The following is a 26,427-nucleotide window of genomic DNA, read 5'->3' on the forward strand; positions in this document are numbered from 1 at the left end:
CAGAGGTCAGATGTTTTTGGCGTTTAGCATAAATGTCCTCACGAAGGCATCAAGTCCGTCGACTAAACCAACTGTCACCTTAGTGACGACATTGTTTTGTGCTCCCATATTTTTTCGTCAAGCACGGAGCCGCGGCCCGCGACTGTCGCCCCCTTTGAAGATGGTCCGGCCAGGTTTTGCGCATGCGCAAGCGCGGTGGTGCTCCGTGTTCACCCCGCACCCCCCCCCCTTCCCCCTTCTTCACACACATTTGCGTCTTCTTCTTAAAGACAGGAGAGAGAGAGCGCAGCTGCGGGGCGGGGGCACCGCCAGGATTCAGGCTGATACAAACTCTGTAATATAAGTAAAGCAATAGTGATGCATAAATTATTTTACAAGGGCTGAGCCGCCAGTGCCGCCCCCTTCATTTTTGCGCCCCGGGCAATCGCCTGTATAGGCCGTGCCTAAAACCGCTACTGGTTACAGTACTATTTCAACTTTGACCTATTTTCCTTCTGAAACATTGTTGTGAGAGCACTTTTTTGATTTAATTCCAAAACATGTGTGGCAGGCAGAGGGCCACTTGATTAAGATCACCTGGCACACCAGCTGCTTCATCAGTAGAGGGCTGATAAAAGCCTCTGTCAGTAGAGCTTTAGACAGATTACTTTGAGCTTTGGACAGGTTACATTGCTGTACATCAGAGGAATAACAGAACGCATCCTAAGGGCCATGAAAAAACATCAGATCAGCACCCCAGTTAAACCGTATAAAAAACTCAGGCAAATACTTGTTCACCCAAAAGACAAGATCGAACAAAATAAGAATATTGCAATGTCATTTATGGAATCCCATGTCACACCTGCAATAAAACATACATCGGAGAAACAGGATGCACCTTCATCACAAGAAAAATGGAACATCAAAAAGAATGTGAAAAATAAAAAAAGAAAATATTAACAAGAGCCAGACAACAACAGGCAGTACGAGAAAATATGAAATCAGCCATAACGGACCACTGCAAGCAGGAAAACCACATCATGGACTGGGAAAAGGCCAAAGTCATCCGCACTGAAGACAACAGACACCGCAGATGGATCATGGAGACGGTGGAGCTAAGAAAGCAAGCCCACACTTCCATGAACAGGATGAGGGGGCCTTCCTGCTCTCCCACACCTGGAGCAACATCCTCCAGCAAAAAACGGATATCAAGGGGCGGAGTCACTTGTCAAAGTTTGACAGGTGACTCAGCCTCAGTCACAATCATCTGTTTTTGAAGACGTCACACACTACCACCTGATGACGACCCTGACGAAGGCGGAAGACATTCCACCGAAACATGTCGGTACGTTTTACACAAAACAAACCAGTGTCTGATGAAAAATAATTTAAATAAGCATTCATATTGTTTATTAAAATGATTTAAGAATCTTTTCTGAGGATGATCCCTAAGCACTCCATTGTATTACAAGATAAATAATCCGATCTTGATCTGATAAGGACTGCATTATAGTAACTATTTAAAATATCTGTATTAAAAGAATAACTCAAAAGGGGTCAGATTAGGAGTTTGCTTATTCCCACTCTTTTTCAAGCGACTAATCAAACTACTTGACTTTAATTGATGTTAATTCTATTTAACAAATTTGTTGTTCGTGTTTCAGCATATCCTGTTATGGGTTGCCACAGCGAATCAGCTTTCATTGATCCGCACGTTTGGTTTGGCAGAGAGTTTTTATGCTGGATGCCCTTCCTCATACAACCCTGTATTTTATCCAGGCTGGGGACCGGCACAGGGAGACCCAGACTCGAGGGCTCCCCCTGTGGCTATGTAGGTATGCAATAGTGTAAAGGGTCTTCCCTAGGAACCCACACTGGATGAAGCTCATTGCACCCTAATGGGAAGCATGTTAACTGGAAACACCTCTATTTATGATCATAAGTAATAACACTGTTTCATCGTGAGTTTTTCTTTATTTTCTAATCAATGTAAGACTTAGTATCTGAAATGAGTTTAATATGATTTTAATTGTTAGAATTGTATTATTTCATTTTAAGGCTTTAAATAAACAATCAAAACATTAACTGCAGCATCACAAACTGTACTTGTGTTGATGTTTCTTGTCTAAACACTCTGCTGTTGTGTTCTTTCAGCTTCAACGGAAATAAGAAAACCTGTCTGACTTCAGCTGACGACAAAGTGACCTTTTTATGATGCAGAATTTAAGTTTCTGCTCAATGCATGAGTATGAGTTCCTTTGTGACACACCAGAAAGAAAAGTTCAAGTATGAACATGGATATGAGATTTTCTAATGTGTATAGTTCATTTGTTTCTTCTGTGTTAGTTTCTTACCCCTGAGCACAAGACATCTATTAGATAACTATACAACTATTGTAGATGTCTACTGAATGTCTCAGACAACTCTACTTTGTTATCTACTAAAGGTCTACTATTATTGTTCTGAAGGACATCAGCATTGAGGTCTCCTACACATCTACCTGTACTCATCCAATCTTTGGATGGTTTTAGATGTCTATCTGCATCGTGAATTGTTATTTTAGGGCAGGAATCTGCATCCCTAACCTACAAATGTAAGCATATATATATATATATATATATATATATATATATATATATATATATATATATATATATATATATATATATATATATATGCATGTATGTATGTATGTATGTATATGTATGTATGTACACACACAACTTATAAAACTTAAATTAATTATCAATTGGTAACAAGTAATGGTTAAATTTATTAAACCTATTTTCTTTCTATCAAACTCAATAATTGTTTATACAACCTTAATTTACATATTTATCTGACAATGTCCATTTAGTCCAATTCAATTAAATGTTTTTCCATCTTAATTTATTGTACTTATTGTACTGAGCCTGCAGATATTCTCATTTTTATATCGTTAAAATGAATGATGCAAATCCGTCCAGACAGGCAAAGGGAATGGTATCCCACATATCCTATGAATGAAAGTAAAATAACTGTCTGATAACTATGTGTTATTTTTAAGCTTACTTAATTAAAAAAATGATTTATCTTAACTGAAGCAAATAATTAAGTTAGATCAAAGTAAAAAAGTTTAATTTTCCAACATCCATACATGGTCTTATCACCTCTCATGGTGGAAAAAGTATTATCTGAGCTTCTTCATCCACTAAATCATCTTCAAATGGACACGCCATGCTGCTTCACCTCTCTGAAAACAAACTAACCTTCAACTAAACCTGCTCCAGGCCAGGTTATGTTCAGAGCATGAGTTGCTGCAACTAGACATCAAACTTATCGTGGGAGCTAGCATAACCTGCTTTCTGGTATACTCCCCTGAAGTCTAATTATAGGGAACAGGTTAACTAAAACAAACACACACATATTGACACAGTTCACTACTTGTTATACTTTTTTATTTGCCTCTGTGTGTTTTGCAGATTAGCAGGTACTAATCCGGTAACTAACCAGTAAATATTACTTGGTGTAAGTCAAAGCCTGATTTCTCTCTATCCCTGTGTTCTAGAAATTCCTCCATTTACTCGTCCATGGGGGCAGAGCTTTGTTTGGGTCTTCCTGAATCAGGAAATGAGAAAGTTGAAAGTTTTCCTTCATTTCAGAAAGGACAGAGCAAGAGAAGATGGAGGCTCCAACTTTCTTCTTCAAAACAAGTCTTTGTGTTTTCCGTTGTCTTCTCCACTCATGATGAAAGCAGTGACGCGTCTGTGTCTCTCATCTATGAGGAAGAGGAGCAGCTTTGTCTTGAAATACCTCTGTTCAAAAGAGCCATAAAAACTAACAAGTTTCAAGGTAAAAAATTTTCAGGCTCAGCACCAAAAACCAAACATCAAATAACAACACAAGAACTGATACCAACTGTTGAACAAGGAAGAGGAGGGAACATGGTTTGGGTTCCTTTTTAACTAAATTTTCACAGAGTTTACAACAAAAACTCAAGTCTTTTTGTGATTCTGAACATTTTTTGTCCACTGTCACATAGTGAACTAGAACATTTCAGTACACGAACATCAGTGGCGATTTATTCAAGACTGCAAGGGAAGCTTCCCTTATAATGTCACAAAATTAATGGTGAAATATGTACTATTGTATTTTATCGTATTAACATTTTATTGACTAAAAATGCATTAGAAAACGTTCATCTCAAAGACGAGTTTGTTCAGAATCAGTTACTTATAGCAGGTCGGCTGACTCGATTTCCTTCTCATACATTCCCGCAGCGTCACAGTGCATTGAAGCCCAGCTTCCATTGACTTCAACGGGGCTGCTTTGAACATTTTTTTCAGTGCTTCGAAACTAGACGGTCATTGGATAAACACTGCGATTATGTCTCGCCCACGAACGCTCAGCGTCTCTGGGGGTGAATGGGGAGTGGGCTGGCCTCCGAGGGACTCCGAGCTTCTGAGTGATGATTGGGAAAGACAGCATCTCCTATTGACTGACAACGATTCTGTACTAGAAGGAATAACTGAAGCTTTTCGCCCTCAGTCCCATCGCGGATAAACTCAAGTTTAGTCGAAATAAAAACTGCTGCAACCTATTTCTTTGATATTTGCTTGGCGAAATTGCTTGATTTTCATCATACATTTCACACAATTATACACCACATTCCTTGTTTCAGTTTTACAGAGTTTAATATTTTTTTTAGATTGCTCATTCATTCATTCCTGCATTAATTCAGTCATTCATTAATATAATGTTAGCAGGCTAGGCTTGCGTCGTGAGTGAAACTGCGCACGATGGCAGACGGTGCTAATATTGTCAACCTGATTTTGGCGAAGCCATTTGAAAGTGTTCCTTACGATGAAAAACTTAGAATTAAACAGGTATGACAAAGTTAGCTGGCTGACTGGAAGTGCTGTGACAAATAAAATGTCCTGCTGGCCATGCCTCTTCATGATAAATAAATAGACAATTTTATGATGTAGGCCGAAAATGAGCTTCCCCTCTCTGACAGACCAATAGCCACCACTGATGAACATTTTTGGATGTGTTTTTTTTAGACCTGCTTTGGTTTTCCCTCATGTGAACCACGAGGTATTTTCAGAATGATCAGAACTCAGAAAGTTGAGGTAAAGGTTTTATAATAAAGGGTGAAGTCCATGTTGTCCCGTGGAGACATTAGCCGTAGAGAAAGTCTCTTTCTGTTTCATGTTTGGCCTCACTTCAGTCTTTAAAGTTTTCATGAATGCTAACACGTTTAGAACATGTTTAGTGAAGCTTTCCAGTCTGAACAGCAGCTTCACCTCACTGTCTGCATTCATGGAGCTTCTTTAATGTTTGGACTTTGAGAAACTCATTAGACCTCCATGCTTGATCTTCATCACTTGGATCCACATTGATCTTTGTGAAGGACTTGTGGACTTGGAATCAGTGTTCATGTTCTGCACAGTCCACTTCATAATAGTTATTGACCTTTGACCTGACCAGTGGAGGTCGTTGGACAATAATTGTCCAGATAGAAGTAGAGCTGCTGGTCCATCACAGTATTTCAGACAAATAGATCAGAGGAAAAGCTTTGATGTTGCAGCTTGAATCCAGACTCAGACGCTGTGAGGCTTGTTTCTGCCAGGAGCCTTTAGAGTCACATGAACAAACAGATACACCTATATACCAAGAGTCGATTGACACCACAAACACACTTACACACACAAACACACATTATTTCCAGTTAAGTACAATAAACACTCTTTCAGGTTTCCGATTACAGGGAGGAGACTAACATAAACACACACATAAGGGGGCGGAGCTCTGCTCAGGTGTTGCTGAATCAGGAAATGGTGAAGTTGATAGTTTTCCTCCATGTCAGAGCAGACAGAGCAGGACGAGACAGTGGCTCCAACTTTCTTCTTCATGGTGAGTCTTTGTGTTTCTGTTGTCTTCTCCACTCATGATGAAGGCCGTGATGTGTCTGTGTGTTCTTATCTGTGAGGAAGAGGAGCAGCAGAGGAAGAGCTCAGACTCAAGATTTTGTCTAACTTGTTCTTCTGTTTAAAAAGAAAAGAGTTCCTCCAAAACCAGCAGCTAAAGGTCACTGTAGGTCACCTTTCTGACAGAAACAACACAAACAGACAATAATGCCAGAATGCAGCTGTCAGATCTGCTTTGAAGGACAAACTTTGAGTTCTGCTGGATCCTTGTTCTTCAAAACAGTTGGTGACTCTGCTCCACCCCTTCTCTCAGCTCAGATTCAAATGACATTCCAGTGATGACTGAGAGGCTGTGGAAGCTCCTCAGTGCTTTGATCTCTGCTGAAGAAGGTTGTGAGGCTCTCAGGTCCTCAGTGCTGAACAACTGCATGTTTCCAATCCTCTCAGTACTGAGATCTCCTTCATTTCTGAACATCTGACATGATTCTGATGGAACAAAGCTGTGAGCTCCTCTGTGATTGGTTCTACCTCAAACATCATTTCTTCATCATCTGTTCTGTCGTTTGAATCAAATCACCTTCAAAGGGTCTCCTTACAAAGCAGAAGATCACATGACCTCACATTTCTCCAGCTCGTCTACAGTCACTGAGATCAACAATCTGTCAAACAGCTTGAAGCTCCGCCCCTCCTCTCACCTCCTTTCAGGTTTATTCTTGAAGCTGTTCCCTGTCTTTACATCAGGAAGTCTCAGATTTCAGATCCTCAGCGTCTTTTTGTCTGGAGGTTCTTCTCAGTTCTGCTCCCAGAGATCTTCATCAAATCACTGAATCCAGAGCTGATCAGCCTGCAGCTCTCTGCTTGTTTCTGCATCTCAGAGGAAGAATTCATGTCTTTCTTTCTTTTCTCCTCATCCTTTGATTTGTGTCTGTTTTTCTTGATGCTTCATGTTTCCTGAATTGTAGAAACAGGAAGTTTGTTGTTTCTTTGTCAATGTTTTTTTTTAATTGAACCTCACAGGATAACACATTCACATAACGACAACAGAAAGACATAAAAAAGATACAAAGAAAAAAACAACATTAGAATTGTAGTTCACAATACTAGTGATTGTCATATAACATGTGGTCTTCAATGAAGGTGGACAGTTTTATTGCATTTTAGTTTTTCATGAATTTTAGAGATTTAAAATATAAACTGATCTCTTTATGAAATGTATTTAATAACGGTTTGATTTTTTTAAACCTGCTCTTCTGAATGAAGACTTTCCCAGAAATGAATAAAGTATTAAATGCCCAATCAAATAAATCATCACCAGAAACTACTCCAAATAATACAATGTGTTTTTGTAAGTGGATAGAAATAGGAAAAGGAAACTTTGAAGAGCATCAACAAAAAAAATCCTCCCAACTAACTGTATATATATACACATTCAAATAACAGATGAGGCCGACAGCTGAGTGTTTATATTTATCTCACAGAAAGAACAGTTATTTTCTGGAAAACCAAAACTTATATGTAATAGTTCATTGCATGGATAGACTGCGCTCATTATTTTAAAATGGGTTTCTTAGAATTTTGGAAAAATTTGACATTTCATAAACTGAGATCTTAACTTGCTTATTTCCTCTTTTGTGTAATGCTGTGACAGAAGGATTTTTGTAAAATGTTGGAAACAGTTCTCAAACAAACAAAGATCTTATAAATGAGTTTAGAAATTTTGAGTTAAGCGGGTCGACCATCAAACAACAGAGATGTTGAACTTGAACATTTTGAACCAGACTGGAGGACATTTGGATCAAAGTCTGAGGTATTGCTTTGATCACATTGTTAGATTGTGATCTAACAATGAATGATTTGAAACATTTTAGAAGGAACTCAATGCCCCCTAGATGAGGCAATTGAAACCAAACATTTCTTCCATTTTGCATGAAAGACCTAAGCCAAACAATTTTAATCATACCATCCAAACTTTCAAAGTCTATGGCTTTAAGTCCACCTTTACTATAAACCTGAATTATTGCTCATTTTTTATGTAATGAGTTTTATTTTTCCAAATGAAGTTGAAATTGTTCTGGTTTATTGCTTTCCTTGCAGATTTAGGAAACAAATTTAGTTAGAAACACTCTATCCAGAATAGAAATGTCTCGCTGTGACCACATGTTCAAATTGTCTTTACATTTTTCTAAAGTTTTCCATAAGTTCATTTCCTCCATTGTTTTGCTGTCTTTGGTAATGTGAACACCAAGATATTTCACAACAGTCCTAACAGGTATGTTATGAATAACTGACTGATCAGAATGGTGAACTGGCAATAATTCACATTTGCTGAGATTTAGACCAGATGATTCAGAGAAGAAATCCACGGTCTGTATGATCTCTGGTATTTGATGACTGTCCTTCCTGAATATGGCCGTGTCGTCTGTCAGCTGAGTAATGGCTAACTGTTCTCCCAGAACATTGAGTTTACAGAAACCAGAAATTATTTTTAGTATTGAAAAAACGTTTCTGTTGCTGTTATAAACAGTAACGGTGAGATTGGACAGGCTTGTTTAATTCCTTTGTTAATTACAAATCTGGGAGAAATGCCATTTGGTAAAATAACTACACTGTTTGTATCGTTATATATTGTTTTAACAAAATTTATGAAATTAGGCCCAAATCCAAATAATTCTAAAGTCTTAAACATAAATTTGTGTTCAACCGTTTCAAATTTCAAAATAAATTTCCGTTAAGACTAACAAAAACTGCTCTTTCAAGTGTTCCCAATAATTAAAGTTAATGTTGTAAAGTTGTAAAAGTTAATTGTAAGCACATCAGATCCTGGAGATTTATCTAAAGCTAAACTTATCGTGGCTTTTTTCTGCTTTTTCCATAGTGATTTCTGATTCAAATTATTTTTTAATGTTTTCATCCACTTCGCGAGCCAAATCCTTGATATGATTAAAAAAACGATCAGCATCATCAGATGAATAAGAAGAAGCTGGAACATTGAACAACTGGAACATTTCTCTCTTTATTTCCTCCATGTTTGTTCTTTTCCTGCCATTAATTAGCAATCTGTTAACATCTCTTTCTCTTGTCTTTTTTTTTCCAGTCCACAAAAGTAAGCTGAACTTTTATCTCCCTCTTCAACCCATTGAGCTCTAATTCTAATAAAAGCACCTTTGGCTTTGGAGATGTACATATTATCCAGTGAGGTTTGCAGTAATGCAATTCTCTGTTTCTCACCTTCACTTAATAGAGATTTACAGCAAATAGAGTTCATTTCTCTGATCATTTCCATTTCTTTTTGTTTAACATCTCTGCTGAATCGTTTGCTGTGAGTTATTGAAATCTGTCTTGCTTTGAATCAGAAAAACTCCCATTTATTCCTCGGAGTGGTGAACTGTCTGTCATTATTTATCCTTTGGATTTCATTTATAATCGCTTGAGAATAAACTTCATCCTCTAATAAACAAGAGTTGAACTCCCAGTAACCTTTGTTTGTAGGATTATTGCGAGGTTGAATAATGAGCTTAATCTTAGAATGGTCTGTTAATGGTGCAGCAGAAATATTAGCTATTGATGTAAAACTGTGTTGATTTTCTTATGTCAACCAAAAATTCAACCTAGATTTAGCAGATCCATCTGGTTTAAACCTGGGGGGTATTCCAGAAAGCAGGTTATGCTAGTTACCACGGTAAGTTTGAGGCTAAGGAAGTTGATAACCTCAGATTTCGGTTCCAGAAATGGAGGTATGGCGGATCTCTGTTTTATGAGTACCATAAGTCTTTTTCGGCCAAGGTTGCCATGTACCTTCAAAAGTTTAATCAACATTTGGATTGGTCTGTCGTGGACATGTCCCTCATCAGCAGAAATTTTACCGGGCATCGGACTCTTACCTGCAGCGTTTGTGGCTCGTTTCCTCACTCCACCTCACTCTGTCCGAAGACAGCTTTGCGTGCTCTCTTGAATCCTCCTGCTCAGCTGTCTGGTTCTACCCCTCCTTTTCCCCCTCGGGGACAGGTACCTTTTCGGTCCTGTTTTCGCTCTCCCAAACTCCTTCATTGAAACTTCGTTTCAATGAAGGAGTTTGTGTGTTCGTAACTGTAGGTGTATACATGTTTGTAGCTTGTGCGCCCCCGGAGAGTCTAGTCCAAGCCTTCCGGGAATTAAACTTCGGTCATCCTTCTACTCCTGTGAATGTGTCAGCTCTGTCTACGGCCCTGGCTCTTCACCCTAATAGTTGTTTTGTTAATTACCTCATTACTGGTTTGATTCAGGGTTTTCTGGCTGGTTTGAGTTTTTTCCCTCGTGTGTCTTATGTTTGTGGGAACCTGCTGTACGCCCATGCAGAGCCTGATGTCGTGGGTTCTTTCCTGGCTAAGGAGGTTTCTAGGGGTTGTATGATTGGGCCTTTTTCCAGGGCTCCATTTCCCGTTTCCCATCTTGAATATTTGGGCATTGTTCTCGATAGCTTTTTGATGCAGGCTTCCCTGCCCTCTGATAAGCTCAATCGTATCCGTGAGGCCATTTCGTCTTTTCTGTCCGTTGGATCCGTAGGAAAAAGGGATTTGCTGTCCCTTCTGGGCCATTTAAACTTCTCCATGCGCATTATTCCCCACGGCCGCTCTTTCATTTCTTGTCTTCTTGATCTCGCCGGCTTGGTTCCGGACCTCCATGATCTTGTGGTTTGGATGTCGATTCTCCGTCCGATTTGCGTTTCTGATCTCTTCTTTTGGTTGCTTGGAATGACGTTTCTTTCTTATATAATGATCGATTTGTGTCTTCGGACTATCTTCATTTTTTTAATGATGCTACGCCATCCGTTGGTTTTGGGGGAGTTTTTTATGACGAGTGGTTTGCAGATGTTCGGCCATCAGAAATTCAGGAAGCCGTACCCAAATCTCCAGCTTAATTTGAGTTATATCCTATTGTAATAGCATCCTCGCTATGGGGAAAAAACTGGTTGAGAAAGCGGATAATGGTGTTCTGCGATAATGCCGCTACAGTGGAAATAATCAACAAAGGTCGTTCTAGATGTGCGTTGATCAATAGTCTTATGCGGTACTTGACGTGGCTTAGTGTTTTGAATAATTTTATTCTTCGAGTTACCTTTATCCCTGGCCATGTGAATATGGTCGCTGATGATCTCTCTCGCTTTAAATTTCGGGAGTTCAAAACTTTATGTCCTAAAGCCAATCCTCACAGCCTCCCCTGCCCTGCTTTCCAGCAGATGATTCTCGATTAAGTTCTTCTCCACTTAATGATTTGCTGTTATCTGCTGCTGGATACAAGAGGTTTGGTCTGGCTAAAAGTACCATTAAATCTTATGATTCCTCATGGATATTGTATCGTTCTTTCTGTGCCAGTATTCATGCGACCCCTTTGCCTATTAATATTCCACTAGTCTGCGCTTTTGTTGTACATCTATTTGAAAACCGCTGGTATTGAGTACAGAGCATCAAATCCTGCCTAGTCGCAATCCAGTTCTACATGAGATGCTGGTCTTCTTCATCTACGGATCTTCTCGGACAACCTGCCGTTCGCCTTCTCCTCAACGGAGAAGGCGTCCCATCCGGAAACGATAAAAGGTTACCTCTCACTCTACTTTTGGTGCATAATCTAGTGTTGAGATTATGAGCTGCTTTCATTTCTCCCTATATCGATTCTTTATTAGAAGCTGTAATTCTGATGGCTTTCTATAGTTTCATTAGATGTGGTGAATACACGACTAGAACTTTGTCTTTCAATCCACAACTCGATCTCACTTTTTCCGACTTATCGTTTACTGAGCACTTTTATGCCCTTAATCTTAAACATTCTGAGACTGATAAATTTTGCAAAGGTGTTCAATTTAGAGACAAAACTGATAGTGCTTTTTTGTCTTTTTTCCTCCATGCAACGCTTCCTGAGCCTCCGACCTACTACAGCACTTCTGTTTCTGGTGGATGGCGTTAAACCCCCCTCTAGAAGTTGGATGGCTTCCAAGTCCCATAGTCTCTGTTCGACCTGCGGTCTCCCGGCAGATCATTACACCATTCACTCCCTGAGAATTGGTGCAGCAACGACTTATTTGAATGTTGTATATTTATAGCCAGGTGGAAGCCTCCAAATATATGAATGATCAAATGCGTTGTGTTTAATTGCGACTCAGTTGTGAGAGTTTCTTATGTTTAGCTCCTCGTCTCATTGTTTTCCCTCTCATAGAATGTTCCCCTCGTTCCCCTCGGGAGCGGCCTTACGGCCAATGGTGCCGGGTCACACGTAGCAGATCCACTAGATAGTGTGTTCCCTTTGTGGCGCTGTACTCGAACTGGAGCGGCCCAACGGTCAAAGGTGCCGGGTCACACATAGCAGATCCACAAGATCAGGGGTCTCAAACTCACAGTCCGCGGGCTATTTGCAGCCCCCAAGATGGTATTTTGCGGCCCCCGCCTTAATATGAAAGTTTAATATTAATGCGGCCCGCAGTTTGTATGAATGACATCTTTTCGGTTTTGTGTGCGACGCTGAAGAACCAACCAATCACAGTGGAGTATATGACTCTTGGGGGCGTGACATTGACCAGGCTTGAAAGCAGGAGAATATTTAATTCAGGTAACCTTTCAGCCCCATCCCCGGACCACATTAAGGAGTTCCTTACTTTACTTTTTAGAATGTATCTAAATACATGCAGTCGGTGCTGAACTTTTCTTTGGGCTGCACAAACCCGGAGAAGAGCTGAGGTTATGGTTACGGTTACGCGCGCACGGCGTATTAACCCCAAAATGGGTCTCTCCGCTCCCACAGGAGATGGGTCGCTGCGGAGAATAAATGTCCCACACCGACATGCATGACAGCTAAAGGGGCTTTAGCATTAAACGCGTGCGAGCTACAACACAATGTAATCTTAGACACACTGAAAATACGTGGGGAAAATGCAACGATAGACGTGAAATGAACCAGCACCGCGCCTGGATCCGGAAGGAGGGTTGGGGATGAAACGGAGGCGAAGCTGCAGCGAGACTGAAGGAGAACAGGAAGTTGGAGTTGTCGTTAACATTCAATTTAGTTTTAATGTGCCTCTCCCCCTAAGTATGATCGGTGTTGTTATATCTTTTATATGTATTTTAATGTTTTGTAATGTATGTAGCCTTTTTTTAAATCAATAGGTATTTTAAATTCTTTTAATTGATCACTCGACTACAAAAACCGTCAAGAGACATTTCCCTCAATGCATTGTTTTGTAGTCATTTGCGGTTTGCAGTCAGTGCAGTACAGTGCAGAAGTTTCCAGCTGCGTTCGCCCAGGTTGGGGCCTTGCTGCTCCCGCCCCTTTCTGGTGATATTTCTGTGATGATTGACAGGTGATGTTGGAGCAAAAACAAAAACATACGTCACACACCTGGGGAGTATTCCAGAAAACAGGTTATGCTAGGACCCACGGTAAGTTTGAGGCTAAAGAAGTTGATAACCTCAGCTTTCGGTTCCAGAAATGGAGGAATGTTTCAGGGTATGTCTAGTTGCCATGGCAACTCATGCTCTGAACATAACCTGGTCCGGAGCAGGTTTAGTTGAAGGTTAGTTTGTTTTCAGAGAGGTGAAGCACCATGGTGTGTCCATTTGAAGACGATTTAGTGGATGAAGAAGCTCAGATAATACTTTTTCTACCATGAGAGGGTGAAAAGACCAAATGTGGATGTTGGAAAAATTAACTTTTTTACTTTGATCTAACTTAATTATTTGCTTCAGTTAAGATAAATCTTTTTTTAGGTCAGCTTTAAAAATAAAACGTAGTTTTCAGACAGTTATTTTACTTTCATTTAAATTAATTCAATTAAGTAGGTGTAACTTTGGTGCTGCCGTTAGATCGGCACCGCAAGGGATTGTGGGATACCATTCCCTTTGCCTGTCTGGACGGATTTGGGTTTAAGTGGGGCTTTTTGACCAAATGTGTTTAGTTGTTTAGCTGTTTTACTGTGTTTTGCCGAGTTATTTTGTCGTACTATGCTTACGTCTCTGCACCATGAGTGAGAGTAAAGGAGAGGATGAGGAGTTGATATAGCATCCCTACCGGCAAATTCTTAATGACAACGACGAAATACTCTTTAATCAATTAATGCACTCCGTGCATTTTTTTCCTGTCCTTTTTATTGTTATAATAATGAGCATATCTGCCGACTCAAACTTAGACATATGAGACTAAAAGAAATATAATTAATTAATATGGAAAATATATTAATTAAAGTAATTATAATAATTACTAATAATCACAAGTATATTAATTAGATTAATTGGAGTAATATGACATTTAGTTAGATAAATACATAAATTTGAGTTGAATAATAAACAATTATTGAGTTTCATAGACATAAGAAATTAGGTTGAATAAATTTAACTCAATTATTTGTTACCAATAGAAGTAATTCATTTAAGTTTGCAAAATTGGATAAGTTTATATATATATATATATATATATATATATATATATATATATATATATATATATATATATATATATATATATATATATATATATATATATATATATATATATATATATATATATATACGTCACAAGGAAAATGGAAATAAGATCAGAAACTCGTGTGTTTACTTTGTCTGTTCTTCTACCTCAAGCAGAAACTCTTTCTTTTGATGATGCAGCTGTGTTACTTTTTTGATGGACGTGTAATTTTCATACGCCTTCATTAGAATCTCAGACTCTGTCTCACTGAAGAATAGCGCTTTCTTTTTTTTTCACAACGCGTTTCCATGGTGACTCCAGAAATCGGCGAGCCATTGAGAATGTCTTTATGTACCTGCTGTGCAGGTGCATTAACCCAGGGTTACCATGTCGAGCGTAATTACGCCAACTCATATCCGGTCTTTTGGAACCGACATACCCAGAGTAACAAGTTCAGGTGGATTTCAGCCAGAGTTCAGGCTTAAAGTCAGGCTAGTTTAAACATGCTTCCTGGAATACCCCCTGGTGATCTTGGCAGCATTTCGTCCATGTGGGTGATCTCAAACACACTTATTGTGCAGCTTGGCTCCACCTATTTGGTGTCACCAACACGAATTTCCATCCGTTTTTTATGAAAATATAGGAGTGGATGATCTGCTGCTCCACAATAACTGGTGACCAGGGTTTTATTGTGCAAAAAGTCATAAGGAAGAAAATCCAAAAATGTTTACTGAAATTTGTTTCTCCTTTACTAATTTATGTTTTAAAAAGTAAACTTAAAAAAAAAATTCAACACAGATTCAAAATAGGGAGCAGATCCTTTCTGACTTCTCCACCTTCAATTTCTATAAGTCCAAGTTCAGTCCAGATTTCCTGACAATCATCTTCATCCAGACTGAGGGTCTCAGCTGTTTGGGAGGAAGTGCTGCCAAGTGTCCAGCAGTAAGAAGACAAGAGAAGCCGTGTTCAGAAGAACCCATTGATGGAGGTTACAGAACTGCAGAATTCGAGTCTTCTTTTGTGTTTAATAGTTATAATTCAACAGTGTTAACTGAACTGTGTTAATAAGGATGTTTAAATTAGAAAACAGCAGATACAGAAGTATAAATAAACAGAAATGTATAACTGATTTATTTACTTATTGATTTTTTTATTTACGTATTTTATTTGAATTTTATGAGTACATTTTGTACATAAAAACAGTTAATATTAGAGTATAGTTAATAGTATAGTACATGTTCCATACAAATTTATTGACTCTCAGACACTGACAAGTTGTGTTGAAGTTGCGGCCCTCCTTCAGCTAGACCCTGCCTTCAGTGGCCCCCAGGTAAATTGAGTTTGAGACACCTGTTCTAAATGCTGAGGACCATGAACAGTCAGGAAAATAGCTGTGGAGGGTTAGCTTGAAGCTTGTGGGAAAAGTCCCTGAAACCCAAACTAAAGAGCCCAATCCTCAGAGGATCCTCTGCTGCTCCTGTCCCCTGAAGGAGCAGCAGAGAGGAAGAGGAGCAGCTGAGGGTTTCTGCTCATGTGAACGTCTACAGAGTGAAGGCTCCAACACAGACTCTGCTGGGGGGGTGGAGCTGCTGCTCAGGTGTCCTGTGGGCGTGTAAACAGGTGAAGGACAGCAGTCACAGAAAGGTGCAGCAGCTGACCTCTGACTGGCTCTGTTCTGCTCCAACTCCTGTGGGCGGGGGCAGCTTACGACCTGCTGTTGCCATGTAAACAGACTTCGGAGCAAAGGGTATGAACCTGCAAATGCAGCTGGTTTCTTCCTGCAGGGTTTGTCTGTCAGACCTTCATCAGGCAGATGAGTCCAAAATCCAGATTTGAAATCCTGAAGGTATTTTTCATGAACACAAACCCTGATAGAGACTCTCACACATCTTTCAAAGACGCTTCAGGAATCCTGTTTGTGGAGCTTTGAGTCAAAGCAAAAGAAAATGAGAAGAAAAGAGAAATGATGGAAAATGGAAACAGAGTTGAAAAGACTTTTTTTCTGATCCAGTTCCTTCAGACTTCCATCCATCATGTGATGTTTGGAGAAACAGGCAGAGGAAAAAAAACTCCAAATATGTTGATGTTTTACAGAAGAAAACAATCAAATCATAAATCCAGTCAATGATTGCAAGGAAACCAATCATCTGTTGACTGCGTAAAAGATTAACCAACTTTATAATCTGGTTCAGGATCAGACCATGTCCTTCTGACCAAAGTCCACAAAAATCTGCTTTATGCATTCAGAACTGATTTGAAACTAGAGTCGGTTGGACTTCAGGGACACAAAGCTGTTCAGAAAATCCAGAGGAAGAAGTCAAAGAAAGAACAGATGCATTTGTGTCAGACGGGTGAGTTGATGGAACATCTGGGATGGAAAGAATGTGGATGTTTGCATTTCAAAGGCTTTCAGAAGAAGTTCTTGAATGTTAGGACTCAGCTGGGAGCCTCTTAGTTGGAATCCTAAAGGATCCTGGCTGAGATCAGATTCCATTGATCCAACATTAGTTTGGAGTTCTGGATCATGAAGTGATGAAATGATTTGGAGGAGTTGAAAGGAGGATCAATCATCTGAGCTTCAGCTTTTTCAATCCCATTTGATCTGGTTGGGATTTTTCTGTCTTTGGTTCTTTTTTCATCTTTCAACCAAACAAAGAAACAAAGTGAAGATTTTCACCTCTGCAGGTGGAGACCATGAGCTCCTCTGAAAACAGACAGAGGCTTTTGGGATCTTCAAAAACTGACCTCTGCAGGGTGGAATAGGAAGTGCAGCTTGATGTTTGATCTTCATCAGATGAAACTACAGGCTCTCATGTGAGGAAGAACATCTGAACAGCTTTGATCCTTTTCTGCTGCTTTTGCTCTGATGTTGCTTCAATTCTGCTTCAATACGTTTGGATTTCAACTCCTTTCATGGATTTTCTTCAGACCTTCTCGACTGGATTCTGGACATGAAGGAAAACGGGTCAAAGGTCAAATGTCAGTGAGGAAACTCTGAGCTCATCCAGATGTTTAGTTTTAGTCCAGATAAACATCAGAAAAGACAAGTTGGTTCACATCCACAGAGTCCTGCAGGGATCAGAGTCCTGATGCTGCAGACAGAACGTCTCAGAACATTTGAATCATCATTTGACTGAAAGAAGAAAGACTTTTGCTGCAGCAAACACAGGATTGATGAAGCTGTTGAGGATTGAAAATGAAGCTCCAAAGCAGAAACTTGATCCTGATGTGCTGATGATGATGATGATGAGTGTTTCCTCTGCAGGTGAAGGAGGAAGGTGTGTGTGTGAGCTGATGTGGATCCAGAGAATCCAGCAGCATGGATCAGTGGGAGGAACCACAGGAGGGAGCCCCTCCCTCTAAAAAAAGGAGAGGTGGTAACCATGACAACCAAAGCAAAGCTCAGAGGTGAGATGAAGATCTCCAACTGTCCATGATCTTCTCCATGTCAGAGCTCAGGACTCACACCAGCAACCTTCATTCTTCACAGGAACCAACCTGGACCTGGATCTGGATCCAGTTGTGGATCCTTCAGGAGTGACAAGTCAAAGAATTATAATCCTAACTTCAAGGACATCCATTCAGGAGTGGAACAGTGAGTGTTTGTCAGAGTTTTTGGAGGCTGGATTCTAGTTCAGATGATCAACAGTTTTCAGATGAAGGACTTGAGGTCTGGTTCAGTTCTGGATCTCTCTGATCAGACTCACTTGGAGCATCATGTGTGTGATGAGATCTTTTCAGTTGAGTCTTCTGAGAGTCTCTGAGAGACATCAGAGATGTTGGAGAAGAAAACATGTTGACTGCTGACTCTGACTGACAGCAGCTCCAGTCTAATGAGAAGAATCACTGCAGACTCCTAGGATTCAGATTTTCATGCTTTCCAAACATCACATTGTTCTAGTTTGACTTTCTGCTCTCAGAATTTCTACATTTCTACATGGAGAATTGAAATCAACTTTCAGAGAACTCTACATGAACACAGTGTTCTGATGGGATTGGATTGTTGGAGAGAAACCCAAACAGTCACTTTAGCTCCAAATCCCAAATGTCAAGTATGATGTCATCATTCTCTGATGGTTTGAAGTCCTTCAGGTCACTGAGTAAACAGAATTCATTCCAAGTTAAATTAGTTCTCTGGGATTTTCCTCATCATTCCAGGGCTGACCCATACGGAAATGATATATATGAATCTTCTAAGATTTTTGTCTCTTTTATCTGAAACTAGTAAGTCAGCATAAGACAGTCAAACCACTTACTGTTACACTTTTTGATTTGATTTGAATTGCTTTATTTCAAGCATCAAATACAAATGCAAAAACAAATTAATGATTAAAGGAAAAAATACACACTATTCTTATTTTAATCAAATGAAAAATTGTAATGAAAAAAGGCTGAGATAAGATCGGGTGTGTATAAAAATGCTCCCAACCATATAGCCCATTCATTTTTGTAAATTGTAAATGTCCAATACTGTTTGGTATTTGTCACAACATAGCATTTTAGGACAAAGATGGAATGTTTGAAACACTGTAGCAAAATATTTTGCCATAATCCAGGCCAGCAGCTGCTTTTATTCTCTTCAGAACTATTTTGACTTCACAGACAGACATTTCCAGGCGCTTTAACAGTAGAAAGTTTGGAGTTAAATGGCAGACAGGGGTGGTGGTTCCCCTTTTGAAGGGGGTGCGTGGAATCCCACTCCTCGGTTTCCCTGGGAAAGACTATGCCAGGGTACTGGAGAGGAGAGTCCGTCCGATAGTCGAACCTCAGATCCATGAACAACAGTGCAGTTTTCGTCCTGGTCATGGAACAGTGACCAGGACGAGACCAGCTCTACACACTCTTTAGGTTGCTGGAGGGTTCGTGGGTGATTGCTCATCCAGTCCATATGTGCTTTGTGGATTTGGAGAAGGCATTCGACCGTCTCCCCCATGATATCCTATGGAGGGTGCTCTGGGAGTATGGGGTCCGGGGAGCCTCACTGAGGGCTGTCCGGTCTCTGTATGAGCGGAGGAAGAGCTTGGTTTGCATAGCCTGCAGTAAGTCAGACTTGTTTCTTGGTGCAAGTTGGACTCCGGCAGGGATGCCCTTTATCACGGGTTCTGTTCATAGTTTTTATGGACAGAATTTCTAGGCGCAGCCAGGGAACGGAGTGGGTCTGGTTCAGGGACCACAGGATTTCCTCTCTGCTCTTTGTTTTGCTCTTTTCCGGTTGGCTTCATCAAGTCTGGACCACCAGCGTGCATTGAGGCGGTTTGAGACAGAGTGTGAGGCGGCTGGGATGAGGGTCAGAGCTGCTAAATCTGAGGCCATGGTTCTCGACTGGAGAAAGGTATTTTGCCATCTCTCCGTGGGTGGAGTGTCCCTGCTCCAGGTGGAGGAGTTTAAATATCTTGGGCTCTTGTTCACGAGTGAGGGAAGATCGGAGCGTGAGATTGACAGGCGGATCGAGCAGCGTCAGCAGTTATGCAGTCACTGTTTCGGTCCGTTGTGGTGAGGAGACTTGAACCAAAAAGCAAAGCTCTCAATTTACCGGTCGATCTTCGTTCCAATACTCATCTATGGTCATGAGCTCTGGGTCATGACCAAAAGAACGAGGTCCAGAATACCAGCGGCTGAAATTAAAGCCAGCGGTTAAATGATGAAAAGCGGCTGTACATTTCATCATTGGCTAAGTTCAGCAGGGGACCAGAGAAAATTACAGTGTCTGACATCGACTCAGCAAGTTTTCCCACTGATTCTACGTTTACTTTGAGAACCTCTGATTGTCTCCCTCGGGCGTCATTACCGCTTGCATGAATCACTACTCGATGTAACCTGGACTTACTCTGAGCTAACATCCTAAGGTTTCCCTCTATGTCACCAACTCTGGGAGCTCCACGTGTCTAACTATAGAAGAGCCGATAACCAGTCTTGGGGGTTCAGCGGGTGTGTCGCTGAGGGGAGAGAACCTATTACTAACGTGGAGCTACAGGTGCTCTACGTTTTTGCTTTTAGCACTATGCTTCCTCCCCATTGGTACAAAGCCTCCCTGTGTATTTCACGGCTGCTGGGAAGGCGCTGGAGTGCTAACTGGGTTAGCCCTGGTAGCACAGCCTGTGTTACGAGTAACAACCTGGCTAGCCGGCTTAGCTTCCACTGAGCGGAGCCGCGCTTCTAACTGCTCTAGCCTGGCCTCCAAGTCTAACACAAGACTACACATAACACACCTACTACTGTCTTCACTAAAGGAGGCAGGATCCTCACTAAACATATGGCACATAGGACAGGAAAGAGGGGTAAAGTCAGAAGAAGTAGTAGACATTCTAAATGCTAAGCTAAGGCTGATGGTGTTTAGCAATGTGGAAGCGGTTTACTTTGCAAACTTAAAATAAAGAGGACAGCAAGGAGTTGATACAGTAGTGTATTCACCAATATACTATAAATGCTAAATCTGAATGTGAATATTAAACCAGATTACACTTAAGTTAAGTAGTAGCAATCGGGCTAATGCAAAACAAGAGCAAACAGACAGGCAACGATCAGGCACTAGATTATGCTCACCCTGAAATGACGTCACAGGTAGAAGTGATGACATGCATTCGTGTTTCATTTATGATCTGAGATGATCCAAATCCAAAAGAACTCTTCAAACACCATCATGAAAGAAACTAACTTATAATAAAACAAATGTGTTTCTATCAGGATCCATCAGACACTCACAACTAGATCTGGATCTGAACCCAGCTGTGTGTCCTTCAGGGGTGACCAATCAAATGATCTGTCAGGGTCATGACTTTCCTTAACAAAGAGCAGAACCACACAGGAAACGATTTTTTTTAGACTTCTACAGAAGGAGAAGCCTGTCTGTCACAGTGCAAACTGCGACAGAGGAGTTCTCCCTTCCCAGTGCATGCAGTCTGGTTTTATTGGTGGGTTGATAACATAAAAGTCGATTGATCTTGTAGATTCTACTGAGTGTTTGCAGGACACCAGTGGGTCCAGTAGGATCTGATTGATTCTGATTCTCCACAGACTGGACCAGCAGAGCTCAGAGACTCCCAGTGGTCCGTCTGTCCAGCAGCATCAAACACAGCTGGACTCCATCTTTCTGGTCTGTACATGAACAACAACTACTTTTCCATCATTCTGTCCACAGTCGTCTCCATGCTGCACTTTGGACACCAGTGGACTGTCAGTGTGTCCAACATGGAGCTGATGTTTGGCTCCATGACTTCACTCTGATTGGCTCATTCATCTGGAATTCTGTTGCAGCTGCTGGAGGACAACATTGTCACTTTTGTGAAGAAGGAGCTGAAGAAGATCCAGAAGCTTCTGAGTCACAGGGAAGATGAGGAGGAGCTGGAGGATGAAGATGAAGAGCAGAGGAGCAGCAGAGAGTCACTGATGAAGATCACAGTGAACTTCTTGAGGAGAATGAATCAGGAGGAGCTGGCTGATGCACTGCAGAGCAGTAAGAGGATTTCTCTGAAGGTTTCAGCTGCTGAGAAATGAAGATTCACTGATGTCTGAACACATGGAACCACAGGGATTCAAACCCTCATCATTCAGGGCTGCAGAGAGTTGATTTTTTCTTTCATTAATATGTTTATTTTCTGATTTTACATCTTACATAAGTAGATAGCATAACATAGAAACAGTTGAACATGAAATGAAAATACAACAGGTGAGCATCATTTAAAACGGGTACAATCAGCATCAGTCTGTCTGAGTCCTCGAGAGTCCTCAAAGAGAGTCCTGAGTCCTCAAAAATAAGAAACCACGGTAACGCGTTCTTTTACGGTACAGTACTTACAGATTACTTAAGTGGTATTTACATTGTACTTTTCAGGAGACATACTGGATACTTACATGGTACTTTTTTGTGTCTAATCTGTACTTACATGGTACCTAATGTGTATTTATGTAGTACTATTTGGTTCATACCTATGTGGTACATTCTGGGTAATTATAATATACTTACTGGTTATTTACATGTTGTGCAAAGGTGTCTTTTGTAGTACTTACCACATGTAACAACAAGGTAAGTACAACTACAGTACCTTGACCTTGAGGTCTGAACTCGTTGTATGTTTCATTATATTTACCATGAATTTACCACAGAAACTACCCCTTAAATACAATGAAACTGGACTGTAAAAGACAGTCAGCCCTATTTCCATTCAACTACATGGTACTTTCGATAGTAAATGCTGGGTATGTTCACTTAAACATTATTTGGTACTTACCCCTTAAGTACAATGAAACTGGACTGTAAAAGAAAGTCAGCCCTATATCCACTTAACTATATGGTACTTTCAGTAGTAAATGCTGGGTATGTTCACGTATTACCTTCCTGTACAGTGTATGTACACATTTGGTCTTCTGACCTTACCAAATGAGACAATGCTAACTTGTTGGTAATGGTAAAACAACTGCATTGTAAAAAAAAATATTGTGGCCTGATTACTTGTAACATGTGGCAAATATAAAGAGAAACAAGACAGCAGTGAAAACAACTATCTTTAATATGATACACTTCTGCACTGCAGCATACAAAGTATCATCACAATGAAATGTGTTTCAAGTTCTCAACAAAACAGTATAAAGGAGCATTCCAAAGAACAGATTTTTTTCATATTATTTATCTTTTCTTCCAGAGTTCTGTGTTGTTCCAGGAATGATTCGCACTCCTTTGCATGGCTCAAGGGTTTGTCACCCACCGTGAAAACAGGAAATGGCCCCAGATCCTCACCTTTTCCAGCCAAAGTCATTTCTGTAATAGTTGCAGTCAAATATGTTGTATTTTTGTCTATATTACAAGTGCGACATGTGAGGGTCGTGATTTGGTCCGTCGAAATTCCTTCAGTAGAGTTTGGTAACGGTGCAGGACTTTTTCGGGGTTTGTAACTACAAGAAAAATCACAACACAAGCTCAAATGAACATAAAGAGCATAATGACTTTTATGAAGTACAAAATATATTTTAGTGATTTAATAATTTCTCTAATGAGTTTGATAAAGTTCTGTGAATTCTTGATTACTTTGAGTGCATTTCTTGAAATCCATGAATTATCCTCATTTATAAACAAGATAGATAGGGAAAGTATCAAGTAATATTCAAGTGAACATACCCAGCATTTACTATCGAAAGTACCATGTAGTTCAGTGGAAATAGAGCTGACTTTCTTTTCTAATTATTTTAGGAATATGATTACATCATCCGCTTATAAACTAATTTTTGTGTTTATCCCTGAACCCAGATTTATGCCCCAATTTTTTCCAGACTTCTTTTGGCAATATCCAGAGGTTCAATTGCTAAAATAAATAGTAAGGGAGACAGAGGACAGCCTTGTCTGCATCATCTCCTGATGTTTTCTGGTTTTGAGATTATCCCACTTGTAGTTATTTCTGCGCAGGGATTATTATACAGTAGTCTCACCCAATTGCAGAATCCCTGTCCTAGGCCAAAGCGTAAAAGGAGTTCATAAAGAAAGGGCCATTCTATGCTACCAAAAAGCTTATTCAGCATCTAATGCCAAAAAAGGTGTGTCGGGGGCTTCTTTTTGTTTGTGTAATAAATTTAGAACCATCCTCACATTATGAAATCCCTATCTTCACACTATAAAGCCATTTTGGTCTTCATTAATGATACTTGGAAGATTTTTCTCCAATCATTTTGCCATTATTTTGCATTGTATCTTTAGATCAAAGTTTAATAGAATAATTGGTCGCCAGTTCTTCCGTCTATCAACAGGTTTTCCAGGTTTTGGAAGAAGTGTAATTAGGGCCCCCCTTAAAGTGAGTTGGAGTGTTACGGTCAGGTAGAGGAGAAAACCCAGGCGCAGGCAGAAACGACTCAAAACAGAAGAAAATCCTGAAGAAAGGTTTTAATGCCAGAGGAAACACAAGCTAGAAGGCTCATAGAACAGAATTTGCTCTGACACTGAGCACAGAACAAACACATCTTAAATAGGCAGACAATCAATCAATAGAGATGCAGAGACGCTAAGGCCGGCTACCAGATGGACGAGGGCGAGGTTGATCAGGATGGTCGCGATGGAAGAGAGAGATGAAGGATGGATCAATTATGTAACGACCAGGGATCCACTGACGATCCACTGGTCCGTATCCGTCCCAATTGACCAAGTACTGCAGGCCCGGACCCACCCGTCTGGAAGCGAGGAGGGACTTGACAGCATAAACCGGACCACCATCCACGATACGGGGGACAGGAGGAGAAGCTGGTGCGGGCTGCAGGGGAGAGCTCCTGGCAGGCTTAATCTTGCTCACGTGGCACATCGGGTGGATGCTCAGAGAGCGAGGCAGTTCCAGTTCCACAGCCACAGGATTGATGATTTTGGAGATGGTGTAGGGACCAATTGTTCCTGGTGGGGAAACAAAGGGGGTTAATACCCATAGGCAGCTTGGAATGGGGAGTATCCCGAAGAGTTTATTAGGGTGTTGTGGGAATACTCAGCCCATGGGAGCTGAGACGACCAAGTTCTGGGGTTCTTGCTGCACAAGGCTCGAAGTGTTCTCTCCAAATCCTGGTTGTACCGCTCTACCTGGCCGTTAGTCTGAGGATGGAAACCAGAACTCAGACTGACCTTGATCCCGAGGATGCAGCAAAACTCCTTCCAGCAGGCAGCAACAAATTGAGGCCCACGATCAGAGGTGATGTTCTGAGGAAGACCATGCAAGCGAAACAAATGCTGGGAAACTTGCACCGCTAGTTCTTTCGCGGATTTCCTCAGAGGAATGGCGTGCACCAGTTTGGAGAAACGGTCAATGAGGGTGAGTATGACTGTTTTACCTCTGGAGTTGGGTAGACCGGTGACAAAGTCCATGGCTACGTGGGACCAAGGTCTAGACAGCACAGGTAGTGGGTGAAGTAAACCAGCAGCGGGGTCCTTGGGATCTTGACTCTGGCACAAACAGGACAAGCAGCCACAAAAGCCCTAATGTCGGAGGAGATAGAGGGCCACCAAATACCCTGGGCCACAAGAAAGCCGGTCCTGGTCACTCCGGAATGACAAGCCAGTCTGGGAGAGTGCCCCCACTTTAACACCAAGGTGCGCAGGGAAGGAGGTACAAACAGGCATCCGTCTGGACAGCCAGCTGGTACAGTGGCAGGGTCAGAAACAGATGCCTTTACCTTCCGTTCCAGAGACCAGCGCGTGGTTCCCAGCACCAGGTAGGAAGGGAGGATAGTGGTGGTAACAACAGGCCACTCAGACTCCTCCTCCTGCTGGAACTGGCGTGAGAGAGCGTCAGGCTTGAGGTTCCTGCTTCCCGGACGGTATGACAGACAGAAATTGAACCTGTCAAAGAAGAGAGCCCACCTCGCTTGCAGAGGGTTAAGACGCTTGGCAGTCCTGATATACTTCAACGTCCTATGATCAGTCCAGACCAAAAACGGCTGCGCAGCCCCCTCCAACCAGTGATGCCACTCCTCCAAAGCCAGTTTTACTGCCAGGAGTGCTTTGGTCCCTATGTCGTAGTTTCTCTCTGCAGGAGTGAGCTTGCGGGAGAAATACGCGCAGGGATGAACCTTATTATTGGACGCTCTCTGTGACAACACAGCCCCCACCCCAGACTCAGATGCATCCACCTCCACGATGAATTGCTTGGAGGGATTAGGCTGAGTCAGAATAGGGGCTGTAGAGAAACGTCGCTTCAGCTCGGTGAACGCCTTGTCAGCACCCTCATCCCAGACAAAACGTACCTTATGGAGGGGTGCAGCAACACCGCTGAAGCCTCGGATGAAGCACCTATAAAGGTTGGCGAACCCGAGACAGCGCTGGAGTTGTTTCCGTCCAGAGGGAACAGGCCGCTCCAGAACGGCTTTGAACTTGGCGCTGTCGATCTGGACGCCTCCGGGGGAAACCCCATGACCAAGGAACCGAGTCTGCTTGGTGTGGAACTCGCACTTCTCTGCTTTACAGTAAAGCTGGTTCTCTAGTAGGCACTGGAGGACAGCTCTGACCTGCTGCACGTGGGTGTCAAGATCTGGAGAGAAGATCAGGATGTCATCAAGATAAACGAAGACGAACTTGTTTATCATGTCTTTCAGGACATCTTGAATCAAACACTGGAAGACCGCTGGAGCATTAGTGAGGCCGAAGGGCATA

The 26,427-nt window shown here is 41.3% G+C and overlaps 2 protein-coding genes and 1 pseudogene across 3 annotated transcripts in view; 1 reads left to right on the top strand and 2 right to left on the bottom strand.

The window, feature by feature from the left end:
* The window catches only part of LOC105355269 (uncharacterized), a 208,977-nt gene that overhangs the window by 23,124 nt on the left and 159,426 nt on the right, over positions 1-26,427 (bottom strand). The gene's annotated exons all lie outside the window — the stretch shown is intronic.
* Positions 16,560-26,427, top strand: part of LOC110016686 (NLR family CARD domain-containing protein 3-like) — a 28,181-nt gene continuing 18,313 nt past the window's right edge. For both annotated transcript variants that reach the window (XM_078934883.1, XM_078934882.1), the window contains exons 1-5: positions 16,560-16,666; positions 17,581-17,723; positions 17,806-17,910; positions 21,330-21,408; positions 21,570-21,768. In XM_078934883.1, coding sequence (XP_078791009.1) covers positions 17,635-17,723; positions 17,806-17,910; positions 21,330-21,408; positions 21,570-21,768 — 472 coding nt within the window. In that variant the 5' untranslated portion in view covers positions 16,560-16,666; positions 17,581-17,634. The remainder of the gene's footprint in view (positions 16,667-17,580; positions 17,724-17,805; positions 17,911-21,329; positions 21,409-21,569; positions 21,769-26,427) is intronic.
* Positions 19,937-20,568, bottom strand: LOC144990528 (uncharacterized; annotated as a pseudogene).

Source organism: Oryzias latipes, chromosome 2, assembly GCF_053564925.1.
Source record: "Oryzias latipes strain Hd-rR chromosome 2, Olatipes_Hd-rR_3.1".
Lineage (NCBI taxonomy): Eukaryota > Metazoa > Chordata > Actinopteri > Beloniformes > Adrianichthyidae > Oryzias > Oryzias latipes.